Source organism: Diospyros lotus, chromosome 14 (assembly GCF_014633365.1).
Source record: "Diospyros lotus cultivar Yz01 chromosome 14, ASM1463336v1, whole genome shotgun sequence".
Classification (NCBI taxonomy): Eukaryota; Viridiplantae; Streptophyta; class Magnoliopsida; order Ericales; family Ebenaceae; genus Diospyros; species Diospyros lotus.
Window position 1 is genome coordinate 34,341,931 of NC_068351.1, and position 25,431 is coordinate 34,367,361.

At 34.6% G+C, this 25,431-nt stretch overlaps 3 protein-coding genes across 5 annotated transcripts; 2 read left to right on the top strand and 1 right to left on the bottom strand.

The window, feature by feature from the left end:
* The first annotated feature begins 5,292 nt into the window (after window positions 1–5,292).
* On the top strand, window positions 5,293–14,108 carry LOC127791218 (uncharacterized). 3 transcript variants are annotated; one of them, XM_052321070.1, is made up of 13 exons: window positions 5,293–5,878; window positions 6,470–6,605; window positions 7,232–7,368; window positions 7,853–8,054; window positions 8,479–8,717; window positions 8,829–8,940; window positions 9,118–9,262; window positions 9,489–9,631; window positions 9,733–9,902; window positions 10,703–11,011; window positions 11,089–11,144; window positions 11,667–11,881; window positions 12,648–14,108. In XM_052321070.1, the coding sequence occupies exons 1-13, from the start codon at window positions 5,666–5,668 to the stop codon at window positions 13,835–13,837; spliced, it is 3,267 nt and encodes a 1,088-aa protein (XP_052177030.1). In that variant the 5' UTR covers window positions 5,293–5,665; the 3' UTR covers window positions 13,838–14,108. The 3 variants fall into 3 exon arrangements, with proteins under 3 accessions (XP_052177030.1, XP_052177032.1, XP_052177031.1); XM_052321072.1 differs by lacking the exons at window positions 5,293–5,878; window positions 7,853–8,054; XM_052321071.1 differs by lacking the exons at window positions 5,293–5,878; window positions 6,470–6,605 and having other exon boundaries at window positions 7,242–7,372.
* A 1,099-nt stretch (window positions 14,109–15,207) lies between these two features.
* LOC127791221 (glutaredoxin) lies at window positions 15,208–19,957 on the top strand. Its single transcript, XM_052321074.1, has 4 exons — window positions 15,208–15,535; window positions 19,219–19,307; window positions 19,525–19,623; window positions 19,740–19,957. The coding sequence occupies exons 1-4, from the start codon at window positions 15,426–15,428 to the stop codon at window positions 19,808–19,810; spliced, it is 369 nt and encodes a 122-aa protein (XP_052177034.1). The 5' UTR covers window positions 15,208–15,425; the 3' UTR covers window positions 19,811–19,957.
* Window positions 19,958–20,933: 976 nt separating this feature from the next.
* Window positions 20,934–24,199, bottom strand: LOC127791220 (uncharacterized). The gene is made up of 8 exons (XM_052321073.1): window positions 23,322–24,199; window positions 22,754–22,787; window positions 22,414–22,635; window positions 22,176–22,265; window positions 21,918–21,983; window positions 21,734–21,825; window positions 21,593–21,640; window positions 20,934–21,416 (listed from the first exon to the last, which is right to left on the bottom strand). Exons 1-8 carry the CDS (start codon window positions 23,696–23,698, stop codon window positions 21,299–21,301), a joined length of 1,047 nt encoding a protein of 348 aa, XP_052177033.1. The 5' UTR covers window positions 23,699–24,199; the 3' UTR covers window positions 20,934–21,298.
* Window positions 24,200–25,431: the final 1,232 nt, after the last annotated feature.

Genomic DNA, 25,431 nt, shown 5'->3' on the forward strand with positions numbered 1-25,431 from the left:
GCATGTAATGTCAGTTACATGACACTGCCATTTGCCTCAGTTTGATATGTATTACTGAGAAGAACACTGGTTCCATTTCTTTGCCTGAAAATCATCTGCTCTCTCAACTAATTTGAATCTAATGCTTGCAGAACCTGACTTTATGCTTAGGCTGTGGCACAGCCTCAAGTGTCCATGGAGGCTTCTGATGCAGGTCTTTATCTCTTCCACTTTCCATCCATACACGGGCATTGCTTTAGGTCCTAATTGAATGTGCAAGTCACTATGCTTACTGCTTATATTTGTCTAGTGCATACAAAAGGAATGTAAAGGGCCTCTTGGTAGTAGTCTTTGAGCTTTTGTTTTCAATTTTTCTGTTTTGGTCTCTGAGCTTTTTGCTTTATTTTTGTTGTTTCCGCAAAACCTAAAAACAGTAAAAATACCATTCTCATCAAAAAATTTTCCATGAAAACAATATCTGGAATTTGCAAAAACAACTTATTTTTTGTTTTCTTAAATTGAATGTCTCCGGACATTTTTTTTGTTTTTTTGCCTTTTTAAACCAGTTCTTGAAGTTAGCTCATCTAAAGCATTCTTCCAAATGTATTTACATTCTGAATCAAGGAATAGTTAGAAAAAAGGGGCTGAAGTTGCTTAGCTCATGTTGGTGTTGCTAGAGGTCTTTTATATTTTCACTTCATTATTACCTTTTAGCACTGATTTGGTAAAGAGACAACCTTTTGAGCCAGCTAGTAGCCCAAGCTATGTCTGTCTTCTGCTGCCCTTTAAGGCAGCTTCATAGAGTTCACTTTTACTCATAGATTCAGTTTACCTCCATAGATGCCAAAATTATTACACTAGAACTCTGGGTGACCACTTTTAGGTGGGGTTAAGTACCGTGAAAGTTGAAATGCTTTAATAATTGTCTTGTGATGGAGTGTCTCTCCTGCTCTCCTGGCAACCTCTTTTTGCTTTTAAAGAATTGGTCACTTGCCCCAAGGGTATCTCAAGTTTAAATGAAAATGGGGGTGACAATGTTATTACTGAAGCTTAATAGATGTATTCTTTTTTCTTTTTCTTTTTTTTTTTTATGACCTAAGTGTTCCAATTTTCACTGAATAATCTTGGAAAGAATGGCCTTTCCTCCTAATTTACCTTTTGGATAAATTCGAATGCGATTACAACTTACACACACTTGAAGTAGATTTTTGAGAAATGACTATTCTCCCCATGGATCTCACCTTTACGTCATGCGAATGGGATTGGGATCCCCGGAAGGGCAACTAGACATACCATAACCCTGCCTCCACATGAGCGACTTGTCTTCCAGCATTACTGCTGCCTTCTAACAATAATTCTACCTTCCAAAACGCCACAAGGATTCAAACCTCCGATGCTCATGTTATCCTCCTTGTGTTTTATCGTTGCGTCATGCTCATGGGGGCTTAATAGATGTATTGTTGGTCTCATGAATGGCAGTTGAATGCAGTAGTAGAAGGTTAATGTAGAATTAATGGCCAAACCTATATTTCTGTTCCTATATTTCTACGTTTTTTTTGGTGTGGCTACTCAAATTTTTTATTATTTCGATTACACCCATAAACTTGCATTTTTTAGTTAATTTAACCCTTGTACTTTGATTCATTTTTTGTTTCATGTGACAACTCATCATTGTTTTGATTACATCAATTGACTTTCATTTTTTAGTCAATTTAATTCTTATACTTTTATGTGTATAGAGCACGATGTTTATTTTGTATTTTATTTTAACTTTTTTTTTTACTCATAAAAGTATAGAAGTTCAATTAACTAAAAAATACAAGTTATGAGTAATTGAAATAACGAAAAATTTGAGTTATTATATAAAAAATATATTAAAATATAAGAGTTAAATTGATTCAAAATTAACTTGAAGAGTATAATGAAATACTACCCAAAAGAAACGTAAAATGACAAGAGCAAAAATCTGTAAACTTTTTGTTATGATCAAATGTTCCATTTATCTGCCTCTTAGTAAACAGAATTCTATTTCACTTGCATCATATTTTTCTCCCCTTTTATTCCCACCTTCTTGTTTTGATGCAAAGCCCAACAAGCTTGTACATTAGAACATCGTTTGGGACACTTAATTATAATATTTTTAGTTATTTATATATTAATATATTATATTTTGTATTGTATCAAATATAAATATTATTATAATTGAATATATAAAAATAACAGTTTTATTTTCTTTTTTTCATTTAAGTTCTTGAGTTGATGAGATGGGTAAAGTGGATAATGCTTGTGAGGCATAGCAGCTCTGGAGCTCTGCTTTCATGGGAATTGTTGCCACGTGGAAGAGAATCGAGGAAAGAATCAATCTTTAAGTACATTCTTGTCCTTTCCTTGCTTTTCCATTATAATTAGGTAAAATGAAGACATACTCCAATCATTCTGTTGGAGAAACTAAAAGTACAACCCATTATATGGTCTAAAAATATCTCTCTGTTTGGACAGATTTATGGTGAGTTAAAATTTAAAATTTAATTTTTTAATAGATATAAATAATTATATAATTTTAAATAAAATAAAATAAAACTTACAAAATTACAGTATCTCTCCCAAACGTGTGCGATTAACAATCTACCTATCTTAAAATATTATAAAAAATATTTTTAATATAATGACTAGTGATATAAGAAAGTCAAATGAATTATCTTTTTAAGTATGGAGTCTTATCGAAAATATTATTTCTATATTCATTAATGATACTCTTATATTAGATATAAATATATAATATAATATATTAATACGAATGTATCGCACTAAGTGTTACTTGTGAAGGTCGGGAAAATATTTCTACCATTTTAAACATATTTTGTGAAAATATTATTTTTATACTTCTTTATACCCCTTTTCTATTATGACTCATCCTTAGTCATATAGGAGTAAAAATTTAAATTTAAGAATTTTTAAGGGTAATTTTATATTAACAAAACATTTTTTTTAAATTGAGGTTAATTATAAAATTAATTATAGATTGTTTGGGCGAATAATTATTCTAATTGTTTTCTTTTACCTCTCTTTCCAATAATAATAATAATCTAGAAAACTGAATGACGTAAACAGTCTTTGAAACTCATTAACATGGATTTGAAATGTTATTTGGGCAATATTTAATATGATATTTATGTATTGATATATTATATTATGTGTTATATCACTCTCGAAGAATTCCAGTCTATGAGTGATTTCATCCTAAAAAATTGAGACTGTGACTAAGTGTTCTCACGTGAAAACCTCTCTTAATACCTTCGAGAGACTTTCTCGATAATTTATGAGTCACTCAACAGTTGTTATTTGAGAGATCGTCTAATATTCTCACTTACAAATCCAAGAGGTCAAAATGATCACCGCAAACTCTCTCTCCACATTTAGTCTTCTCATAAAAATCTTTATAAGTAGGACAATTCTTTTTTAAATTAAGGTATACTCACAACTCTATTAAGATTATAATTTCACTTCGAATACTAAACTAACTTAAATTTCGAAGAATTTGTGTGAGACACTGGCCTGCACACCTAATTGATTTCTTCCTTGTAAGTCGCTCGAAGGTAGATCACTCGTGAAAGGGGTCACTCACCATTACATTCGAGACACTCTCTCACTTAAAAAAATTCAGTGTTATATATTGACAATAATAATATATATGAATAAAACTATTTTCAAAACTAATTATACTTATTTTTTGTAATCTGAATTATAAAATATTTTAAATACCCCTTAATAAAATGTATAGAAACAAATAGTTATTATTATTAGGGATATTTAAAATATTTTATAATTTAAATTACAAAAAATAAATATAATTTAAATTAAAAATTATATATATATATATATGAAGCTGTTGGTGCACGTGAATTAATCACTTTTTGGCTATACTATTCCATAGAGTCTACTTTTGAATTAATCAAAGACGCTATTATTAATTATTTATCGTCTATCGTGGTTGATAGATAGATTGGAGGCATCATCTCTCCTACCCGACAACCGAATCGGGTCGGGCAAACAAATATCCAACTTAAATCACACAAATTTAACTTAATTTGATACACTATCTATATTGTGACGATTACATTTGGGATCAATTATTGTGACTCAGTCTCACATAAGGATGGGCTTATTTCTTCGGTTTAGTCTTTGGTACTCAAATTAGTATAATAAATATGTATGGCGAAGCAAGTCGGGATATTTAAAATTTTATTTTGGAGATTTTTAAATTTGATTATCTTGAAATAGAAGCGAATCTATCATACCATATAAAAATAAACATCGAGCTAGATGAAAATTTTGGAAGTTAGACGCTAGTGTTTGTGTTTTGAATCAACCTTCAATAATAATATTTTTTTAAATATCATATTTTTATTATTTTTATTTTATTTTCAAATAAAAATGTTGTAAAATTATATTTTTTTCCCACGTTCGTGCAAGATTGAAAATAGCCAACGTTTGTTCTTAGGATCAAATCTCGTAAACTATAACCATAATAATTTAAATATATTCGTTAAATTTAAAATTTTAATTATAAAAATATATTCGTTAAATTATGATTGTTATGAAAACTATATCCGTTAAAAAATATAACCATTAAGTTTAATTATATTTTTTAATAACAAATATTAAAATAATATCCCTATTTTGACACTTGTTATTATAATAGATTTATAATTTAGATATATCATAACCTCGTTCAAAATTACAAATAGATAACTTAGCACCCTAAAATGATAATTCTATTTGGAGTTGCTCTAATAATACTTTTTAAAATATCTCATTCTTATCATTTTTATTTTATTAAATGTTTTAAGATTATTATTTTTCCTACATCCATATGCAAGATGGAAAATAGCCAACATTTACTCTTAGGATCGAATCCTATAAACTAGAAACGACAAACAAAAATAAAGTGTGAAAAATATCGATATGTAAAAATTAACGTGTTTTGGTTTAATAATCTAGGACTCTAATTTCACTACAAAAAATAATTTATTAGTTAATCAAACTAACCTAATAGCTTTTGATAATTAGTTACATCATACAATAAAACTCTAATTTTAAAGCCATGAACCACGTGAAACATATAACTACAATAATTTAGATATGTTAGTGAGATTGCAAACATGTAAGAATTTGGTCTATTAAAATATGTTTAATATAATATTTAAACATAAAATAGAAATTTAGAATAGTACTTTATTTGTTTGTAACATTCTATTCCTTTCAATGTTATAGAAAGTGGCTAAAGGCTCTGAGGAGGCCATTCTCACTCGCTAGTGGCTGAATCACAGATGATGTTTCTGTGGCGTCTGTCCACATTCAGTCTTCTTCTTGTTTCCCTTTGGAATCTCTCTCTCTCTCTCTCTCTCTCTCTCTCTCTCTCTTATCTATCTGTCCGTTCCTGCCACTCTGTTTCACTTTCAATCTCATGTGCAATATCCTCTAATCAAAACACAGCCTCCATGAGCCACTGAAACTGCTAATCCATTCCCCCAAAATCTCTCTAACTCCCATCATTACTATGGTTCACTATTAAGATTCTATACTTTTCTGAGTCCCCGTTCTGATCATGAACCATTGAGACAAAGCCCTTCTCTGAAGCTGCTGTCTCTGACATGTAATTTGGGTTCAATCTGGTTTTCTTGAAATGGGGTTGCGGAAAACTTCATGGCTAGCTTTGAGAAGTTGGCTTTTTGTGGGTTTGCTCTTGGCAGCCTGTTGTGGAAGTTCAGAGCTCTATGTGAAGTTCTTGAAGGCCCCCCATGCATTCTCAAATCTGAACTCTGCTACATTTGCTTTTGAAGTTTTGGTGGGTGCTAATGGAGAAGATAATTGCAGAAACTGCACCACCAACTGCAGGGTTTGTAGAATGTTTTCAAATTTCCCCGTCTCTGCGTTTATTTTATGATTGGAATGTTAATGTGGGTCCTAGTTGGCTTTTGTTACTTTCCCTCTGTCTCTGCATTTATTTTATGATTGCTATGTTACTGTGGGTTCCTAGTTGGCCTTTCTTACTTCTAATTGATGCCATGAATCTACCTTGGGGATATTCATTTGGTGATTTTGTAGTTCTTGCAAGTTTTGAATGGGAAATCTAGACCTAAATCACTTGACAAAAACTTCAGAAATTTGGGTTTATTCGATGTGCTATTAATTAAGGTAGCGTTTTAGACTGTCAAGTTCAGCATCTGAACAATTAGGAAACATAGATTGCAACTTTTAGGTATCTATCCAAAAATCAAGTTGCTTGGTGTGAGTGAATTCTAAACTATTGTATTTCTTCTTTCTTGACTTTCTATCCAGATGGGCTAACGTAAAGATGAGAAAGGGTCTTGTCTTGTTGACTTCTTTTGATTGAATTATCGTTATTTTTCCTGAGAATTTAATTTGATACTTTTTTCATTTATTGACATATTTGTAAGTAGTTTATGTGCTTTCGCCATTTATGCAGCTGGATCATAGCATAGCTTCAAGTTGCATGGCCAGAGAAGCTGCTTACATCGGCTTGCAGGATGGGAACCATAAATTTGAGGTCTGCGCCAACGGTTCCGGAAGCATTGGCTGCGCTAGCTATAACTGGACTATTGGTTATAAACCCCACCCTTTATCCTTTATGAGATATTGTTGTCAATTTGCCAACAAGATGTTATTCAAGTTCACTGGAGCTTTTACAACTTAAACTTTCTTAGACATTCATCCAAAAATATGTCATTCCATTTGTAGAAATGCAACAAGATAAAAATTTATTCTCTCTCTCTCTCTCTAAATGTTGTTTAATAAAAAATTGAATTCTTGAATGAACTGTGGTCTCCAACAACATTGGAAAGATGGCTGTATTTCATGTTTTTCCTATGGCTATTAGTTCCAACGGGATTGTTCTAAAGCTTGCTCCAATTTGTTAACATTAGGACATTTGTTAATTATAAGTTCCTGTAGCTGCCCATTGGTTGATAGCTGACCACATTAATCAGAATCATACTCCAATTTCTGTTAATTCTTAAAACACACCTCATCAACTCAGCTAAACTCCAGACCTTTTGGTTTTACATATTGTAAAGTCACCTTAATAACATGAAAGCTAGGGGTTTCCATTGTTAAGGATGATGAAACTTAGTTTTAAAGTATCAAATTTGAGATTACATTTGTCAACATTTACCCATCTTTTTTTTGTTTTTGACTTTTCTGTCTTTGCGGTTTTGTCTTAACAATGCAGATACCATTCCCCCAACAGCATATCTCATGGCAGAGACAGCTTTTACAAATTCTCTTCATGTTCCTGTGAACATATCTTTCAGTGAACCATGTTCAGGTGGAGGTGGTTTTGGATGTTCATCCACAAATTCCTGCAATGTGAGTACGTAACCCCCTGAAAATAAAGCACCCTTGTAGTTTCCTGCACCCTTGTTTGATTGTGTATTCACTGTTACCTTCTTATAAATTGGTCTTGTGCGGCTGGCTTCTTTCATGCTTTTCTTTGTGCATCATAAGCTTCACTCAACTGAACACAACAGCTGAAAATTCTTACAGTGAAAACAATAATTTATAGGACACAAGGTTCTGTTGTGATAACTAAGAAACTTTGATAAAGTATACCTCCACCAACTTCTTCATTTGAATATGATTTCTGTTATTTTCAGTTTATGCATTTATAACAATTCTCTCTGATCAGCGACTTCATTTCTGAGGTTCTCTTCAGTAAGCTTTCCACAGTGACAAGTTGTCCTATCAATGTGGTTAGGCTTATAGCAATTCATGCAGGCCCCTTGCCAATGGATGTCTTACAGACCGGAAAATGAATTGAATTCTAATGGATAAATGTCTCATCCCCTTACAGCTTCTCGTCTATGGTGCCGGACAAGTTATTCCATCCACCCTCAAAATTCTTGAGCCCAACCTCAAATTTTCTCTACTTGTGAATTTGTCCTCAAGTGTTGACTATGGACGAGTCATCTTGGTCATGGATAAAAATTTCTGTACAGATAGTGCTGGGAATAAATTTACAAGAACGGCAAATTCGAGTTTTCTGGTACATTTTGGTGAGTCTGATATTCAATTTGGTAATATTGTAGTATTATTTGTATCTAGTGGTACTTGTATATACCATGTAATCCTTTTAGTGTAACCTTCAGTTTGATGTCAATTGTGTCTGCTTTATCTTTTTAATTATCCATCCTAAAGGGATTCTATGATTAAAAGATTGCTATGTCACCAGTTAGTGCATGAAGATTCCATCATAAACTTTTCTCAGATGTCCCTAGATTATCTACTTTCTGAAAGTAATTTGTTGTTGAAGTAGATTGTGACAGAAGATTGTCAAGCATTTAATTTTTACCAAAAGAAAAAAGAAAAAGAAAGATAGGAGGAAAGATTGTGACTTTTTTTAGTTTTAAAATCTAACTGTATTTGTTTCTATCAACTAATATCTTACTTACATCAAGTTTTGTTCATTGGCTTCTGCAGATAGAAGAAGGGTCTTTGTCAACCTGAGGACTCATGTCCCTGAAAGGCTACTTCAATTTAACAATGAAACTAGAACCGTGCAAGCAACTAATAGTAATAAGAACCTGAAGGTGTATCTGTATTTCTCAGAACCCGTTCTGAATTCATCTGCTGAAATATTGGATTCCCTCCACATGAATGAAGGCTCGTTTCTTCCCATGAATGGAAATAGCTTTGGAAATCGCAGATTTGGCTTTATGGTAGGTTGGCTAATAGCTTTGAACTTAATATTCTAATGTCTGTACTCTATGGAAAATGTCTTTGTCCTTGACTTTATGTGTAATCGTCTTCATCTCAATGTTACCTCTCAGTTGGAAGATATATCAAGAATGTCTATCATCACAATTAGCCTCAACTCAAGTTCAGTAATGACCAGACAGGGGACCGCAGTTTCTCCTGTTGCTCCAGTTACCTTTCTTTATGGTAAGCTTTATGCCTGGATAAAAAATTATGAAGATATCATGTTATTTCTAAGGCAATAAAATAGATTTCTTATTCTTTTCTATTTCAAAGAATATTGTGAATATTGTGGATATTGTCTTTTGGATTGCCTGTGAGATCTAATTATCTTTCTGATTTGGTCATGGATTTAATCTTCAGATTCTCATAGGCCTGCTGTGAGTTTGAGTACCACATCTAGGACAAGGACAAGACAAAACAGTATACCGGTATTAATAAAGTTTGTGAAGCCAGTATTCGACTTCAACTCTTCCCATATATCTATCAGTGGAGGGCATTTGCAGGGGTAAGTGGTTTCTTACCTAAACCATTGGAAAATACATTAAGAATAGTGTCAATAGATTTGTATCATCTTTATAGTTATTGCATCACAAAAAGGCATATTCGTACAAAAAATCCGTGAAATTTTTTTGCAATATACATCCAGTTTCTGGTTACTGAAGGTGGTAACGCTATTTAAACTGCATGAACTACCAGAACATCCAGTGACCATTTTCCTTATGTGAATCCAGCTTTCATGAAGTTAGCAGGAGCATATATGTTGTGGAGACACAGGCACATAATGATACAATATCTATCAGTGTTCCTGAAAATGTAACACATGATGTTGCTGGAAACAAAAATATGGCATCTAATGTTCTACAATTTAGGCACTGTAAGGATTTATGTTTTTTGCTCCAGCTCCTTGTGTGTCTAGACTTGTTTTTTTTTTGATAATTTAGTAATGTTCTGATTTTATTTACTAACAATTTACAGATTCTGTACCTGTAATATCTTTTGTGCTTTCAACATTTGCAACCGCTTCTTTCGTGGTGACGGCATTGGTTGCAGGGGTTCTCACTCTTTCAACTGCTGGCCTTCTATCTGTTGGAGCATTTTCAAGGCCACCTTCTTCTTTGACGTGTGATCCTGCAAGGAATCTTTTTGTAATGAACCTATCCATTCTTGAACACTTCATGTTAATATTTTGAACCATTATCAAGTTTTCTGGACCTTCTGAATTGGATTATTCTGTCCTAAAGATCAAGGCTTCAATTGGTTGTTGAGATTATATGAAACATCTAAGATATCTGAAATCTCATAGCCACTGAGGATTTAAGCATTAGAATGGTAGTCATTGGTCTGAAAATCAAAATAAATATGCAAGAAAAGGGGATAAAGAAAATCTATTTGTTAAGCCTGAAGTATTTTGATCTTTTAGCATATCTTACCTTACATAGAATTATCACATCTCTGCTTCAGAATTCAAGTTATTTCTTTAACTATAATCACCTGAGGGTAATTTACTTACAAGGAAAAAGAAGAGGAACAACAACTCACCTAAAGGTGTTACAATTCCTTTTTCATAAAAAAAAAAAAAAATGACCATCTCTCATTAGAGTGTCCTTGTTTCACTGAAAACATCAGACCCGCTATGCTTTATCATCAAGTATGTCTTCTATTTCATGAGATTAGGCTTCCGACCATGCTTCATTAAACTGTTGCATGTTGTCACAGAAACGTTGAATACAGTACTTTTCCTACAAATGACCATGTAATAAAATGTATATTGGTGCTTTCTAATACAGAGCTGATAGGCCTGTGAATATTTATCCTTAACTGTGAACTGTCCTATATAGAAGTATTTTTTATTATGCAGATTTCAGTTGATAAATTGTTAGAATTACTTAGCTGTCTTGTATTCACTTAGAACTGATTAATTGTCTTCTACTTTGTGTTGTTGCAGCGAATTGCATGCCATATTCAGGTCTTTGCGCTGTCTAGATGGTTGGCGGTCACCCTACCAGTTGAGTACTTTGAATTTGCTAGAGGCCTACAATGGAGTATCCCATACTTCCGTCTTCCATGGGAAACCGGTGATAGTCAGCCAGTCATGGTTGGATCAAGGTCTCCTATAAATCCACATCCTTATGGATCCAAGGTTCACGAGGCAAGAACTTTTCAGAATATACAACCTCAGCAACGGAATCCATACAAGGCCTCTTCAGTTTATGGATTGCCACTTACTCCTATGGAATACAGATCATTTTTTGAGGTAAAAGACCAGCTATTTTCTTGAAACTTGATTTCCATCCTATCATCACTCTCCTGACAGAACAGCTCTATTGGCAGAGCCACAATGTTATGCCGGAGGCTGAATATATTTCAGACCCTCATAACTCAGACGGGTAAGTTTTTGGAATATCTCAATGTTATGTTTGTTTAATAATTCTTCATCTTCTGTATCAGCATGAAGAATGGACAGATGGTAAAACTATTACAAAGGGGAATGAAGGATTGTGATGCTATTTGTTACCCATTAGATAGTTAAGGAGAGGTCTCCAGAAGGTCATGGAGACATATTGCCTGGAACTACATGAAATCCAACATATTTACTATCTCCATTTCCAAGTTATTTTCAATCAAATACATCACTGTTTTTTGGTAGAATTAATCAAAAACATTTGTCAACCCTGTTGCATTGTAGTTGTTCACAACTCGGAATAAATATTTTACAAAATCTCGTTATATATATATATATATATCATTGTTGCATCCACGTGTCAAGGAAGATTCATTTTCAATTTCTGGATAAAAGGGTCAAGGAACGGGCGACCAGGTTAGCTTGAGGCAACTGGGGTAGCTTGCTACCACCAGGGCGTGACAGGAAGATTCTTTTTTAATATTATCATAATAATTTCTTCTTGCAGGTGGAGGGATTTCCACAGAACCGTGTTTTGGTTAGCTGTCGTTAGTGGCTGCTTGGTACTCTTGCATGCTGCACTCCTGTTTATCTTAAAATTGAAGAAGAAACACTCAGAAAAACAAGGCAGCTATGGAGCACTGATTTTTCCAAGATTTGAAATATTTCTCATAATCCTCGCACTACCTTGTATTTGTGAAGCCTCGGCAGATCTAATTAGAGGTATACGGAATGAATGATTTCTATATATTCCTTGAGCCATTCAGCAAATTTCTCCATATGTTGAACTCATAGTTAATACAGCGTTATCTATTTTATCTATAAACCATGTATGGACCATGAAGTAATAAAGTTAAAAATGTTGGATGCCACTGACAGACATGGGTCAAGTTCAAGCCATCGGATCTTTGACATATCTCTACTTTGATTGAATAATTTTGGTATTCATGAGAGTTACTTAGAATTGTTTCCCATTTTGCCAAATCAACATCTTTCAGCAGCTATCTTGACTTTACTTTATGGAATGTTAGGTTTCTGCACTGTCATTTAACCTTAGGTACTCCGAATTGTGTCACGGAGCATGCTAATTTGACATCAGACTTGCATGCCAGCCCTTACCTGACATGATTTTTTATGGTAAATGGTAACTAATTGGGCTCAAATACATAATGCTTTTTTCTGTAGGTCTTTTTCTGGCCTCAACTATTCTTCTTTGAATTCATTTAGCTAGACTGCTGTTTCCGTGTAAAATTTCAGTTGCTACCATTGCCCTTTCATACTGAATCAAATTGCACATGATAGAGATACCTGTGTTATCTTAAAAGCTGCATTCATCAACATTAAGCGAAACTTTTCTGTGTGGAAGGAATACTACTTTATGTGCTTCTGAATAATCACTAACACAATTTGACTGCTGCTCAAGTTATCTACGTTCATATTTGTCCTGTGACCACTAGTTTTATCTTGCCTTTCTTCTCTGTGATTCAAGGGGGAGCATCTTCAGGGATTATACTCGGCATTTTCCTATTGGGTTTTGTGTGTTTCCTATTGCTGTCCTTATGCTTGTTCCTCTCCATTGGAATTACATTTGGGAAGTTACTTCAATATAAGGAAATACATCAAGTGGGGCGTAAATATCACTGGTATCAAGAGATTATCCGCGTGACTCTAGGTCCAGGTAAAAGAGGCCAGTGGACATGGAAGAACCAGCCCAACTCTACTTATCTAACGATGCTAGGCCCTCTATTTGAAGATCTAAGAGGCCCCCCAAAGTACATGCTGTCTCAGATTTCGGTGGGACATACACGCAAGCGGGATAACAGAATTATCGCTTCTGATGATGAAACAGAAGATGCAGAAGCGCCTTTTATTCAAAAGCTGTTTGGTATACTCAGAATATACTACACGTTGCTTGAATCAGTGAGGCGGGTTTGTCTAGGAATTCTTGCCGGTGCGTTTTCAGAGAACTGGTATGCTAGAACTCCAACAATTACCTTGCTCTCCATCACCTCTTTTCAGCTGTTTTTCCTGGTGCTGAAGAAGCCTTTCATCAAGAAGAAGGTTCAGCTGGTGGAGATCATCTCAGTTTCAAGCCAAGTTGGTATATTTGCCACTTGTTTTGTGCTCTTAGAAACGGAATCCTCAACTGGGAATGAAACCAAAATTGGGATCTTCATGCTCTCACTGTTCTTAGTAGCTTTCTTGGCACAAATGATCAATGAATGGCATGCTTTGTACTGGCAGATAAAAGAGCTGGATCCTGCTGAACACAAATTCTTACTAGGCTTGAGAACTGCTGCAGTTGGATTGCTCTTGTTCTTCACTCCACAGAAAATGACGGAAAATCTGATGAACAAGTTCCGGCCCAGTCAACCAGGGGAAGGCGAACTGGCTGATACCACATTCCCAGTCGGCAGGCGCGGGAGCTCAGGAAGTAGTGGGAGCTCGGGTACAACTGATAAGCCATGGCTGAAACAGCTAAGGGAGCTGGCAAAGGCAAGCTTTAGCAAAGATGGGATCGCAAATCCAGCCGATCCATCCTCCAGTAGCGTCAGATGGAGCGGCTTCTGGAGTGGCAAGAGCAGTGGCAGCCCATCAGTAACTCCGGTAGCAGATTCTTCCAAGTCAAAAGCAAGAGGTTTGTACAAAGATTTAGAAACCATTTTTTCTTCCAGGTGAAACAGAAAGGATTCAAGCAACTGGCCATTCTCTGAAGCATCGTCTTCGATCGATGTCTGATCATCGACTCGCCTGCCAACTCTGACTATACTGACACGGCGACTCGTCGCAGATTGCAGTGCCCGCTAGACTTCATTGAGTTTGTGCCAAAGGAATGTCATAGATCATGTTAATAGGCTTCATATATGCAAATTAGAGAGGCATATGTATTGACATTACTGCACTGAATAATAAGATCATTGAAAGGTTGGAACTTGCCTTCCCTTGTATAGTCTAGCTGAGCTGAAACATTGTCATCACCATCATTTTTTGTCTTTCTTGAATCAAAATGTATACAACTATTCATCTCTCTCTCTCATTTTCTCAGTTCACTCTGCCTCCTTGTTTTGTGAGAGTCTACGAAGAGTCATTTATCAAGTTTAGTTCATCAATTGCATGACCAATTTGAAAATAAAGAAGAAGAAAGTCACTTGGGCATTTTTGTTCTTTCATCCATACCAAATTTTTACTCAAAACATTACTTGATGGGAGTTAAGTATGTACTTATAAAATAAAAACATATGATAAGAGTGAGTCAATTATAACGTTAATTATGTAGAAAATCATATCAAGTGACTCAAAGTAAAAAAAAGCAATGGTTATAATGGTAAACAATATCAAAAGGCTCTTCTTCCTTTCTTCTTTCTTTTCGGTTATCAATTCTCTCTTTGAATAATTTGTTAACTGATTCCAGTATCAAAAGTTTTTCAGTCAAATTTATATTTTTGTCCTTTTAATTTTATATTTTTTGATATAGTAATTTAAACTTTTCATTATTTTAATTACACCCTTGAACTTAATTTTTGAGTCAATTAATTTCCATATTTTGATTTTTTTTTTTTTGTGATCACTTAAATTTTTTATTGCTTCAATTGTATCCCTAAATCTACATTTTCAAATCAATCTAATCCATGTATTTTTATGTGATAAAATAAAATAAAATAAGATAATAAAATATAAAGATTAAATTAACTCAAAAATATAAATTCATGATATAATCGAAAAAAATGAAAATTTTGACATGCCATATGAAAAAAATGTTAAAATATAAAAATTAAATTAATTTATAAATATAAATTTAATAATGTAATTAAAATAATAAAAAAAATTAAATGGTCACATAAAAAAATATAAAAATATAAATACAAAAATATAAGTTTAGTGTATTCAAAAGACTTAATAGCCCACCAAATAAGAAGGATGGATGTTGCCAAAAAAATCGATTGCCGCCACCGTGAAATCTCAGGGGTCGCTCCACATACAAGTTGTAGTCGTTGTCACATGATCAAGATCATTATTATAGTACTGTTACTATTCATTGTTACAGTGGAAGAATAAAGGACGAATATCGTATCCACACTTGGGAGTTGCGTACAATTGCATTGAAAGCGGAAGGGGAAGAATAGCATAATCTGGTGGTGGCCGGCCCGCCGGCCGCTTTACCCTTTTGTTTGATTTACACACACACACACACAGATATATATATATTGCAGTCTTCTGTCTCCCGGACAAGAAGAAGAAAGAAGGAGGAGGAAGAAGAGCTACAGCTATGGGTTCGGTGTTGGGTTCGAGCTCAAAGACCAAAGGGGAAACGCAAACGGCTACGGGTATGTCCAAGGTCCAGGGCATCGTTGTCTCTACCCCAGTCGTCGTCTTCAGGTTCTCTCTCTCTCTGTGCCAATTTCCCTCTTTTTAAGACTAATTCTGTATTTCTGTATATCTTATGGATCGATCTGTGCTCGAAGAAGCCGATGAAAGAGCATAGCCATATTCAGGGGTTGCTTGTTTATTTAATTGAGTCAAGCTCACCTCCAATTGGTAGCCCAAGTGATTAATGGTGGGTGGTAAGTTCTCAAGGACGAGTGTTTAAATTTTGTGCCATTTTCACTACTTTTGTGGATTGGCGGTGCACCAACCATGTAGAACACAAGTTTAAGGGGGGGAGCTTATGATGCTACTAAGAAGACTCTTGCAAAAGGGTTTTATTTAGGAGCAATGGACAATTAGGTATCTAGATCGATCTATCTATGATGCACTAAGAAGACTCTAGCAAAAGGGTTTTATTTAGGAGCAATGGGCAATTACATATCTAGATTGATCTATGTATGATGCACTATGAAGACTCTAGCAAAAGGGTTTTATTTAGGAGGAATGGCAAATTAGGTATCTAGATCGATCTATGTATGATGCTACTAGGAAGACTCTAGCAAAAGGGTTTTACATAGGATCAATGGACAATTAGGTATAGCACAGAGTCTTTGAGCAGTTGATCGGTCCATGAGTAGTCGATGTACCTACCCTCTCAGGTAGGGTTTTGGGTTCATCAAGAGCTATAGTGAGAGTACGAGACATGATGCCTTGTGCTCGGGGTACAAAAAGGTGGTATGGTTGTAGTAGAAGTCTGTACCAGAGTCTTCGGCAAAGATGCTTCTATTTTAGACATGATAAACATCACCCTTTCATTATCATGCTTTGGGCCTGAGAGTCTAGTTGCTTTGTTATCCAAACTTATGTTGGCGGTTGGGGTAGGTAAGGTGACCACTTTTAATATCCCCCTCAATGTTAAGGGGGGCCCATGAGTCGTAGTGCTGGGTAGAAGCATGCAACCTATGTGTCATGATACTGCCTACATGTGAGATTCCCTATTGGGGAAATTTTATGTTGAATTCTATATAATGCGACTTTGAACGTGATCAATCACTACCTTTAATATTTTATTTGCCCCCACTAGAATTCTTGCAGGGTCAACAGCAAAAACCCCAAGATCTATTAAAAAGTCACAAAAATTTGCAACCAACAATTTTTGAAGATCTCCCTTTAGAGTAACTCATTATATTTTTGAGGGAAGGATACAGAGAGAATAGTCAACATTTCTATTGACATAAAGTCACCTATTTATAATAGGTGAGAAGAAATGTCCCTTTGTCTAATGATCATACCTTTTTTACTCGTGTTTTGCTAACCCAGATCTTTTTACTTTAAACCAAAGGACTCGTTGCTTTATAAATAAGTTGTGTCCCTTTGTGACATGAATAGTCATATCTGTTGACTTTTAAACCCAAAGGTATCTCCCGTGGATGTGAAACCAAAACCATGCCTCCTGACAACGTACATGTCTCTTGACACACAACTAAATGCTAAAGTCGTATCTCTTTGTAAATAGTATACAACTTTTTCAAAACAGTTATTTCTATGGATAAAAAATCACGTCTCCCAAAACATAGCTAATATTCTAGACAAATTTCCTGAAATACAGTCCCTTCTCCTATTTAATAGTGCAAAGTATTCCAACATTTCCTGGTGTGTCTAAGATGAACTAGTCTTCCACATGTTAGGATGTTAGTGGTTTCGAATTTCTGGCTCTTGTTCATCAATAACCTATGGCCTATTTTTGTATTTTTTTTATTGTCCTCCAGAGGGTAATATTTTTCAGAAGGTTTGAAGCTTTTTACACATTTCCAATCAATTTCACGTTTCGATATGTCTAGTCTCTGAGTAATTGTATCATTTCTCTGCCTTGATCTGTACTCTTTGTTCTGATTAGTTCTTCATGTTCATTACTTCCAATGAACATAGAACAATTTCAACAGAATGGTAAAAAATCTCAATGTTGATTTTATATTTCCTCTGCATGAGTTTCTAGGTTGCATATTCTGCTTATAAACTTGTTTAGGACATGTTAACCTCCTTATACACCTGTGTCTATTATCTGTCCTGTAATGGGCATTCTTGGAAGACTAGTAAGGGCAATGTCGCAGTCTATTTTGATGTAACATGCACACCCCCCCCCCCCCAAAAAAAAAAAAAAAAAAAAACACACACACACACAAAACAGGAAAACAAAATAAAAATTGGGGGGGAGGGGGAGAGAGAGAGAGATTGTAATAATTTGCAAATTCATCTTGCATATTGCTATTGTGAGGCTGCTTCATGTGTTTGTTTACTTTTATGTTGTTTTCCCCACTGAAAATAGAATATTTCCTTTCAATTTTTGGTTCATTGATTAACTGTTAATGCCTGATAACTCTTAGGCTCTGGTTGTTCAATGTAAAATATTCTATATTTGAAAATACTTTACGTATGAAAATATTTTGCACAACAAATAAAAAAAAAAAAAAAGCATCTTATTTTCTAGTGTTGGTTTGCATGTGAAAATATTTTTCAAAAATCAAATATATGTGTATACATATATGTATGTATGAATATATGTGCATGTATGCATATATATATATATGTGTGTGTGTGTGTGTGTATCTACATAACATGCATATATGTAAAAGTTTTTTGTGGGCAAAAAGAGAGTTTGATGGTGTTGGAGATTTATGATTTGCTAGATATTTATCTCTTTTATTGTCTGCATTTTTGTATTAAAGTGATTAGATTAGGTTTGTCAGAGGAAAAGATAAGGAGATAAGATAGGTTTGTTCAGAGAAGATAAGAAATAAGAATCTCCTTGATTATAGGAGATAGAGATAAGATAGGTTTGTCAGGAGAAGATAAAAATAAGAATCTCCTTGATTATAGGAAATAGATTTTTCCTTGTTTTAAATTTTTCCTTGTATACATATATTTATCTCTTTTAAATCCTTGATTATATATATACATGTGATCAGCTCAAATGAAAAAATCAAGAGAGAAGAATTCATCCTTGAATAAAACATGCCAAAACTAAATTGGTAAGTCATTTTTCCCCGTTTGAGGTAAAATGTTTTTGTTACAAAAATGTTCTTCACAACTTCGGTCATTCAAACACTAGAGAATGAGTAAAACATTTTCCTTGAAACAAACGTGCCCTTAATATCAGTTTAATAAAACAATTAATAGGCTGTATGAGAATTTCTTAGATTCTAAGTGAAAAGGCTTGTGTTTCAATTGAGGAATTCATTTTTTTTAACTCTTTTATGGGATTTACAAATTGGTTTTCATAATTGTGCACTGCTGTACTTTGCTCTCCCAAAGCAAATTTCTCATCTCATCCCCATTAATACAGATGTTGATGCAGGATTAAAGGGATGATAGCAAGATTCTGCTGAAGCTAAAAGAAAATTTTAATAGAACAGATGTAAGACTAGCTTTGTTGTATGGCTAAGAATGTTAGGTAATAAACACTAGTATATACAAAATATGAGTGGAATAGAGGTCGGGATGCTAAAATGGATGTTCGACCATACAAGAAAACTTGCCATGTAGTAATTGTTTCGCTATCTGTTTAACTAATTTGCAAGGTCCCTTCAACTTTATATTTACGTTAATTCTCTTATGTCTAGATCATGTGTTCTAAATTAGGTTTGCCGTTCCAATGGAATGATTTATCTGAGATTCCAATGCCCTTCTACTTGCAGTAAAACTTACTGTGCTTATAGCAAGAAGGTCAAGCAAGTGCTCTCCGAGCTAGGCGCTAGTTATAAGGCCATTGAATTGGACAAGGAAAGTGAGTGTATACTCATCTCAGCAATATTTAACATTTTGTTCCATACCCTCACCATGAAACTCAATTTAATTTCTCAATTAAGGAGTTTCTTGACGTGGTTGATACTTTTTTCTTTTTCTCAAATAGAAGAAGCTCTCTTCTGTCAATAGTCAAACTCTTTGTTAACCTTGTAACCTTTGTTAACTGTGATGAGGAATTTGTTGATCCTTCTTTTAAGGTGATGGAAGCGAAATGCAATCTGCTCTAGCAGAGTGGACTGGGCAGAAGACTGTGCCCAACGTCTTCATCGGTGGAAAACACATTGGTGGCTGTGACAGTAAGGCCATCAACCACTCCTGGGTTCCATTCTTTTATCCGTTTACTAAAAGTGAAGGCTATATACAAAGACAACTCTCTCCCAGTCCTCACACAATTTCTGTCTTGTGATTGCAGTGGTTTTGGAGAAGCAAAAAGGAGGTCAGCTCGTTCCCCTTCTCACCGATGCTGGTGCTATCAGGAAATAGCTCCGTTTGATATAAGAAACAAGGTCTTGTGCACATGAACTGAATATGAAGTTCACAACCTATGCTACATATGCAGTGTATAAATTGTGTAAGAAGTTGATTAAGTGATGGTGGTGATTTGAAACTTTAAACATATGATTTGATTTTGATCTGGTCTTATGATTTCCATTATGCTGTTACCCAACCCAATTTGGAAGTTGATTTTACTTGTTACATGCATCTGCTTAACAACCATACTGCTCTTTTTTTTTTTTTTTTGTCGGTTTTTTTGCCAATGTCTCTAATAATAGTAGTAGTCATTTCAATCCACATTTGGATAGTTTCTCATTCTATAGTCTATTCTCTTCTTTCAATACACTTTCCTTGAAAATGCCTCGTTTTTCACTTTTTAAATCCCATGGTGTGGTAGACGAGATTGAAATATAGAACGGGAGACTAGCCAAATGTGGATTGAAATGGCTACTACTATTTGGAGTACCACAAGAATATGGTTCTATGGGTTATGTTTACCACAGTAGGATCTGATCTACCAACTTCGCTGTGACGGCTGGAAACTATTGATTTATACTTTGCTTGGAATGAGACACTCAACATGTTTGGGTGAACTTTTAGACATATTTTTTATTAAAATAATATAATTTATTAATATCCATATTGACATCCTTCAAAAAAGGAAATGATACAAATTTTATTTCAGAAATTTTAATACAACATTTTATTTTAGGTGGAGATTTTCAGGTATAAGAATTTTCTTTTAAAAAATAGAATCTTCGTAATAAAATAATTGAGAATATAAAGTCCATAAAAGGAAAATAACAAGGAGATATAGAATTGTCAAATGATAAATTACATTATTAGTTCTGAACTTAATAATGAGTAACAAACTAGTTACTATACTTTAATTATTGTCACTATAGTCACTATATTAAGATTTTTGTTAAAACTTAGTCTCTTTTACTTTTTGTTAGTGAAAACTATTGCGAAATACATTAATGTAACCTCTAAAATCTCTTGATTGTGGGATTTAAATCAACTTTAATATTAAGTGATTTTAAGGTTTATCTTAAATAATATCATGTTAGTTTTTATTAACAAAATTAAAAAAGATTAAAGATAGACTGAATTCTAACAAAAATTAAAGATTCATGGCTGTGATGAGAAAAATTACAATAAAATAACTAATTTGTTACAAAATGTAAAATTTAAAGACTAACAATGTAATTTAATGAGTGTAAAAAGTAAAAGGATTTCTGTATATTTTTTCTCCTTCCATGGCTGTATACGTACAGTAATATTTTCATTCCACTTATATATGAACAGAACAAAAATGATTTCAAAGTATAACTGTTTGCAAATATTTTTAATCAAAATTTAGTAACTTCTGTTTTCTTCTTCTTCTTCTTCTTCTTCTTCTTCTTCTTCTCTGCCTGTGTATGGAAATTTTCAGCTGTTTGGAGGGCCCGAAAACCGGACCGGGTCGAACCCGGTTCACCTTGGACACTGGTAGGACTGAGGGAACCACTTTGAGAGCAGAAAGTGCTTCATCTTCACCACCAGAACAAAGATTCCATAGCATGGAATGTGCATCAAAGCCACAGATGAATACCTGTTCATCCCATTTCAGTATCTTATCAGTAAGTTAAGTTCTAGAGCTTTTATGCCAAAAATCCTTCATTGCATGCTTACAACTTGAACTGTTTTTCAAATGAATCGGTAGATACAAGAAGTTATTTGAAGAAGAAGAAGAAGAAGAAAATTGATCGATAAGAGGAGATGACATACCAGAGAGGAGCAAATGAAGATGACAAATCAAGAAATGGATATGGCCACCTGTGTTGCAAAAAGAAGCCATTGTTACAAGAAGATCCAAAAGCAGAGTTCTATTATGCATGGTGCAGAGGCAAAGAACGAAGAATGGTTTACCAGAGCGCGAAGCAGGCATGGATGATCCACAGGAAGATGACATAAACAGCCGTCCAGAGGAAGAAGTATGCAATTCGAAACCAAGGGAAGCGCTGCCCGTGGAAGGAGATTCAAGAACTCAACCGAATGGGAAACTGAAGTCGATTGATCAAAGCCAACAGAGTTTAGAGTTTAGAGTACTTACCAGACAGTTCAAAGCAGTGTCACCGAGGAGGAAAACAGCGTTGATCGTGTGCATGTCGATTATCAGCTGGATTTCGAAACATTCAAAGACTTCCATTAGAGAATGTATAAGAAACACAAGTGGAAGTACATATCTAGAGACTCTGCCTCAGTTTGACAGTACTGTGTAATACAACATTATATTGTGCAAAGAAAGGATTTTGGATTCAGATTCCAGATATATGTAGTTTTGAAGAGGCAAAGATTGTTGATCACTTACAAAGTTCAAGTTGTAATCTTTGATTACCAAGAATGGTACTATAATGAACCAGAAAACACAGTCGGTGAGGACCACAGCACCTGCATTCATCTATCAAGAAACCAGGATGAAGATTAGATAGAACTAACTCGAACAAATCGAATCTTTCCCAAAAAAATGACTAGTTTCAGGCTGCGAAAAAGCAGAAGAATCATATCAGGGGAGTCTTCTACTGGGATTAGTAGTTATGCAAATTCACCTGGAAAATGATCTGAAAAACATAGCTCCAGAACCCTGCAACTCGCCGAGCACTGGTTTGTCGACTGGGTTCCAAGTGTTTTGCGCCGTTGGGATTTGGCAGACGCCTAGAAGCTGCAGTGCTTCCATGCTCGGCATCAAGCTCCCGGTTGTTGGTTCCATCACCAACCGCGTTATTGCGGTGGTGTCGGTAGCATCCATACATGGACAGCAATGATCCAAGCTACAAATGCAGCAAAATATGAATTGAGGAAATGTGCCAAGAGGAAGCAACAGATGCAAGTAGAGATTTGAAAAGAAAATTTATCACACAAAAGGATGCTTAAGGATCAGTAACATACCCCGAAATAAATCGTTATTAGTGCAAACGTCCACCTGTCCAACATCAAATTTCAGTTAGAACACAAGAAAGGAGGGTCCCAAATGCACGAGGCTCCCTTTACGTTTTGTAAAGAGACTATTTCAATAACGATGAAAGAAATCATGCTTTGTATGACGATGAAATGATGAACTTCCATGGACCCTTCTTCTGCACGATGAGGGAGAGAAAAAGAGAAATCTTGTTTAATTTCTTTCAAGGACAGACGCAAATTTGTGGCCAAGAACCCAACTCAAATTGGCTTCATATCATAATTTTAGGTTTCTTTTTGGAGATCCTTTAATCAGAGGAGTCTGAATCAAGAACTGAGCTTGAACAGGAAGAAATTGGTTACCCAGAAAGGCATGAAATATGTAAGAAAAAGTTGGGATGAAATTTGGATGCATCTGTAATGGAGAAATGGACAGTTTCTTTCCAATCATGTTATCTCGTGTGATTTGTTAAGCAACAAAATCATCTATATTCAGGCATTTCGACATGGATGAGCTTGTGGTGAATGAGAGAGAAAATCACAGAGAAGAGTCACTTACTGAGTGTAGAAGTAAAATATGCTACCCCCATCAACAGCAATATTAAGGATCAGTAGGATCAAGAGCGTGAAGAAGGCGAGAACCCGAAAAGCCAGCAACCAAGCAGGATGAATCCCTTTCAAACATGGCTTCCAAACTTCATCCTCATACAGAATTCCAGCAGGCTCTTCTTCTTCCTCTGCTCCTCCATCTCCATTACCCGAATCTCTCGCTCGATTTTCGTACTTGGAGATGAGACAGGATGCAAAAACCATTGACATTAATACCCAAATGGCACAGAGCAAGACCCTCCAGTTGAGCCAGTAGCTTGGAGTGGTGGTATTGCCAGTCATTATTGGCTGCCAAGAATTTCTTGAAGATCCTGATAGGAAACTCATTTTGTTACTTTCTAAAATGATTGTGTGCGTTTGTTGAATGGGAAAATGAATTTGGGATCCCAGAAGATGTAGCTGCAAAATTTTCTGACTACTTTCCTGCTAGTGATTTGCACAGAAGATGAATGAAGGAAGGAAAGAATGAATGAATGAATAACTGGCTTTGCTATTCTACAGCTAGAAGGGAACGACAGAAACCCAAGTAAGGCAAAGAAAGAAAGGATCCTCCTGATATAAGAAACAGTACGGATTTCGGCATTAAATAAATAAGGCGTGGAGATGAAGTAATCAAATCAAGAGCCAAACCCCCACGTAAAGGCCCATCACAAATCTCGCAGAAATGAATGAGAAAGAGGGTCCACTCTATCTATCTATCCATATAATAGAAATGGTGAAGAAATGAAAGAGACTGAAAGACAAGAATAACAACCCCAAAAACCCACAAAGAAAATTGGGTTCTGAATTTGACCCCCCATTAATGGAAGCGGTTCCAATCTTTTACTTGGGTACTTGCAGAGAAAGTTATGTATAAGCTTCCCAAAACAGGGCAATAATAAATAAATAAATAAAGAATGGGAGGGGGGGGGGGGGGGGAGGAAAAAGAGGGCAAGTTGTTAAGTGGAAGCCAAGAAAGGGAGGGATTCTTTGCTTCTCTGCTTTGGAATTAGAAGCATACTTTTATCACAAACCAAAATAATTCAAAAGGGTTGTGTGCTTTGAGAATATTAAGCTTCTCCACTCTCTCCTTTGTCCCCATGACATCTTCCAACAACCTCTTCTCAAAATCATGGCCATGAAATTATGATTAATTAAATTTAATATTCGTTCGTAAATACTAAACTTAAGTATTCGTATCTTCACACAAGAAAAAAGAAAAATACACGACACAATATAATTTTATTATCAATCCGCATTGATAGATAAAGATAAAAAAAGTAATTTTTTTTAACACTTTTAAAGCTAAAAAGTAAGCAGGGACCCATTACATGTAAGTATTTCCTAATAGGAAAATGTTTTTACCGACATAATGGTCTGATAAGGCATTTGATTTCCTTCTTTGCAAGAAAGGGAAATGATAGCGTGTGGCCTGGAGCAGCATGGATTGGGGTTTGCAGCCACGTGTCAGCCGGCAAGGAGTTCCACAACTTTAACATCCTCTCAAATCATTGAGTAAGAGGATAGATTGATGATTATTAGTTGAGTTTGGTTGAAATTCCATTAATAGACAGAGTTTTAGATTTAGAAGTGACTTAATCATGAAGTACCAACTGAATTAACCGAATTTAAGTTAAATTAGGTCATGTTTGACTAATCAAATAAATTTGACCAAAAATTGACTTCAAATTAGTGGAAATTGACGGAGTGTGATTCGACCCAATAAAATTGAACCAAAATAAAATTAGATGACAGAACTGTGAATCGAACTAATTCAATTATATTAACTTAATTAAAATTTATTTTCAAATATATGAATATCTTGAAAAATAATTTGATTTTTGTTAAAAAAACGAACTAATCGTGAAAATAATCCAGTCCTTTTTTGAGTTTATAATTTTATTTAATTTTGACAATTAAGTGCGAGTTTACTCAATTAATTATAATTTTATCCATCGATTTAGAGATAATGTGTTCAAACTTGACATATCAGATATCATATTATAATAATATTTGTAAGATTCACGTATACACATAAGTTAAAAAAATAATTTGTTGCACATAATTTGTTTATCTTTTTT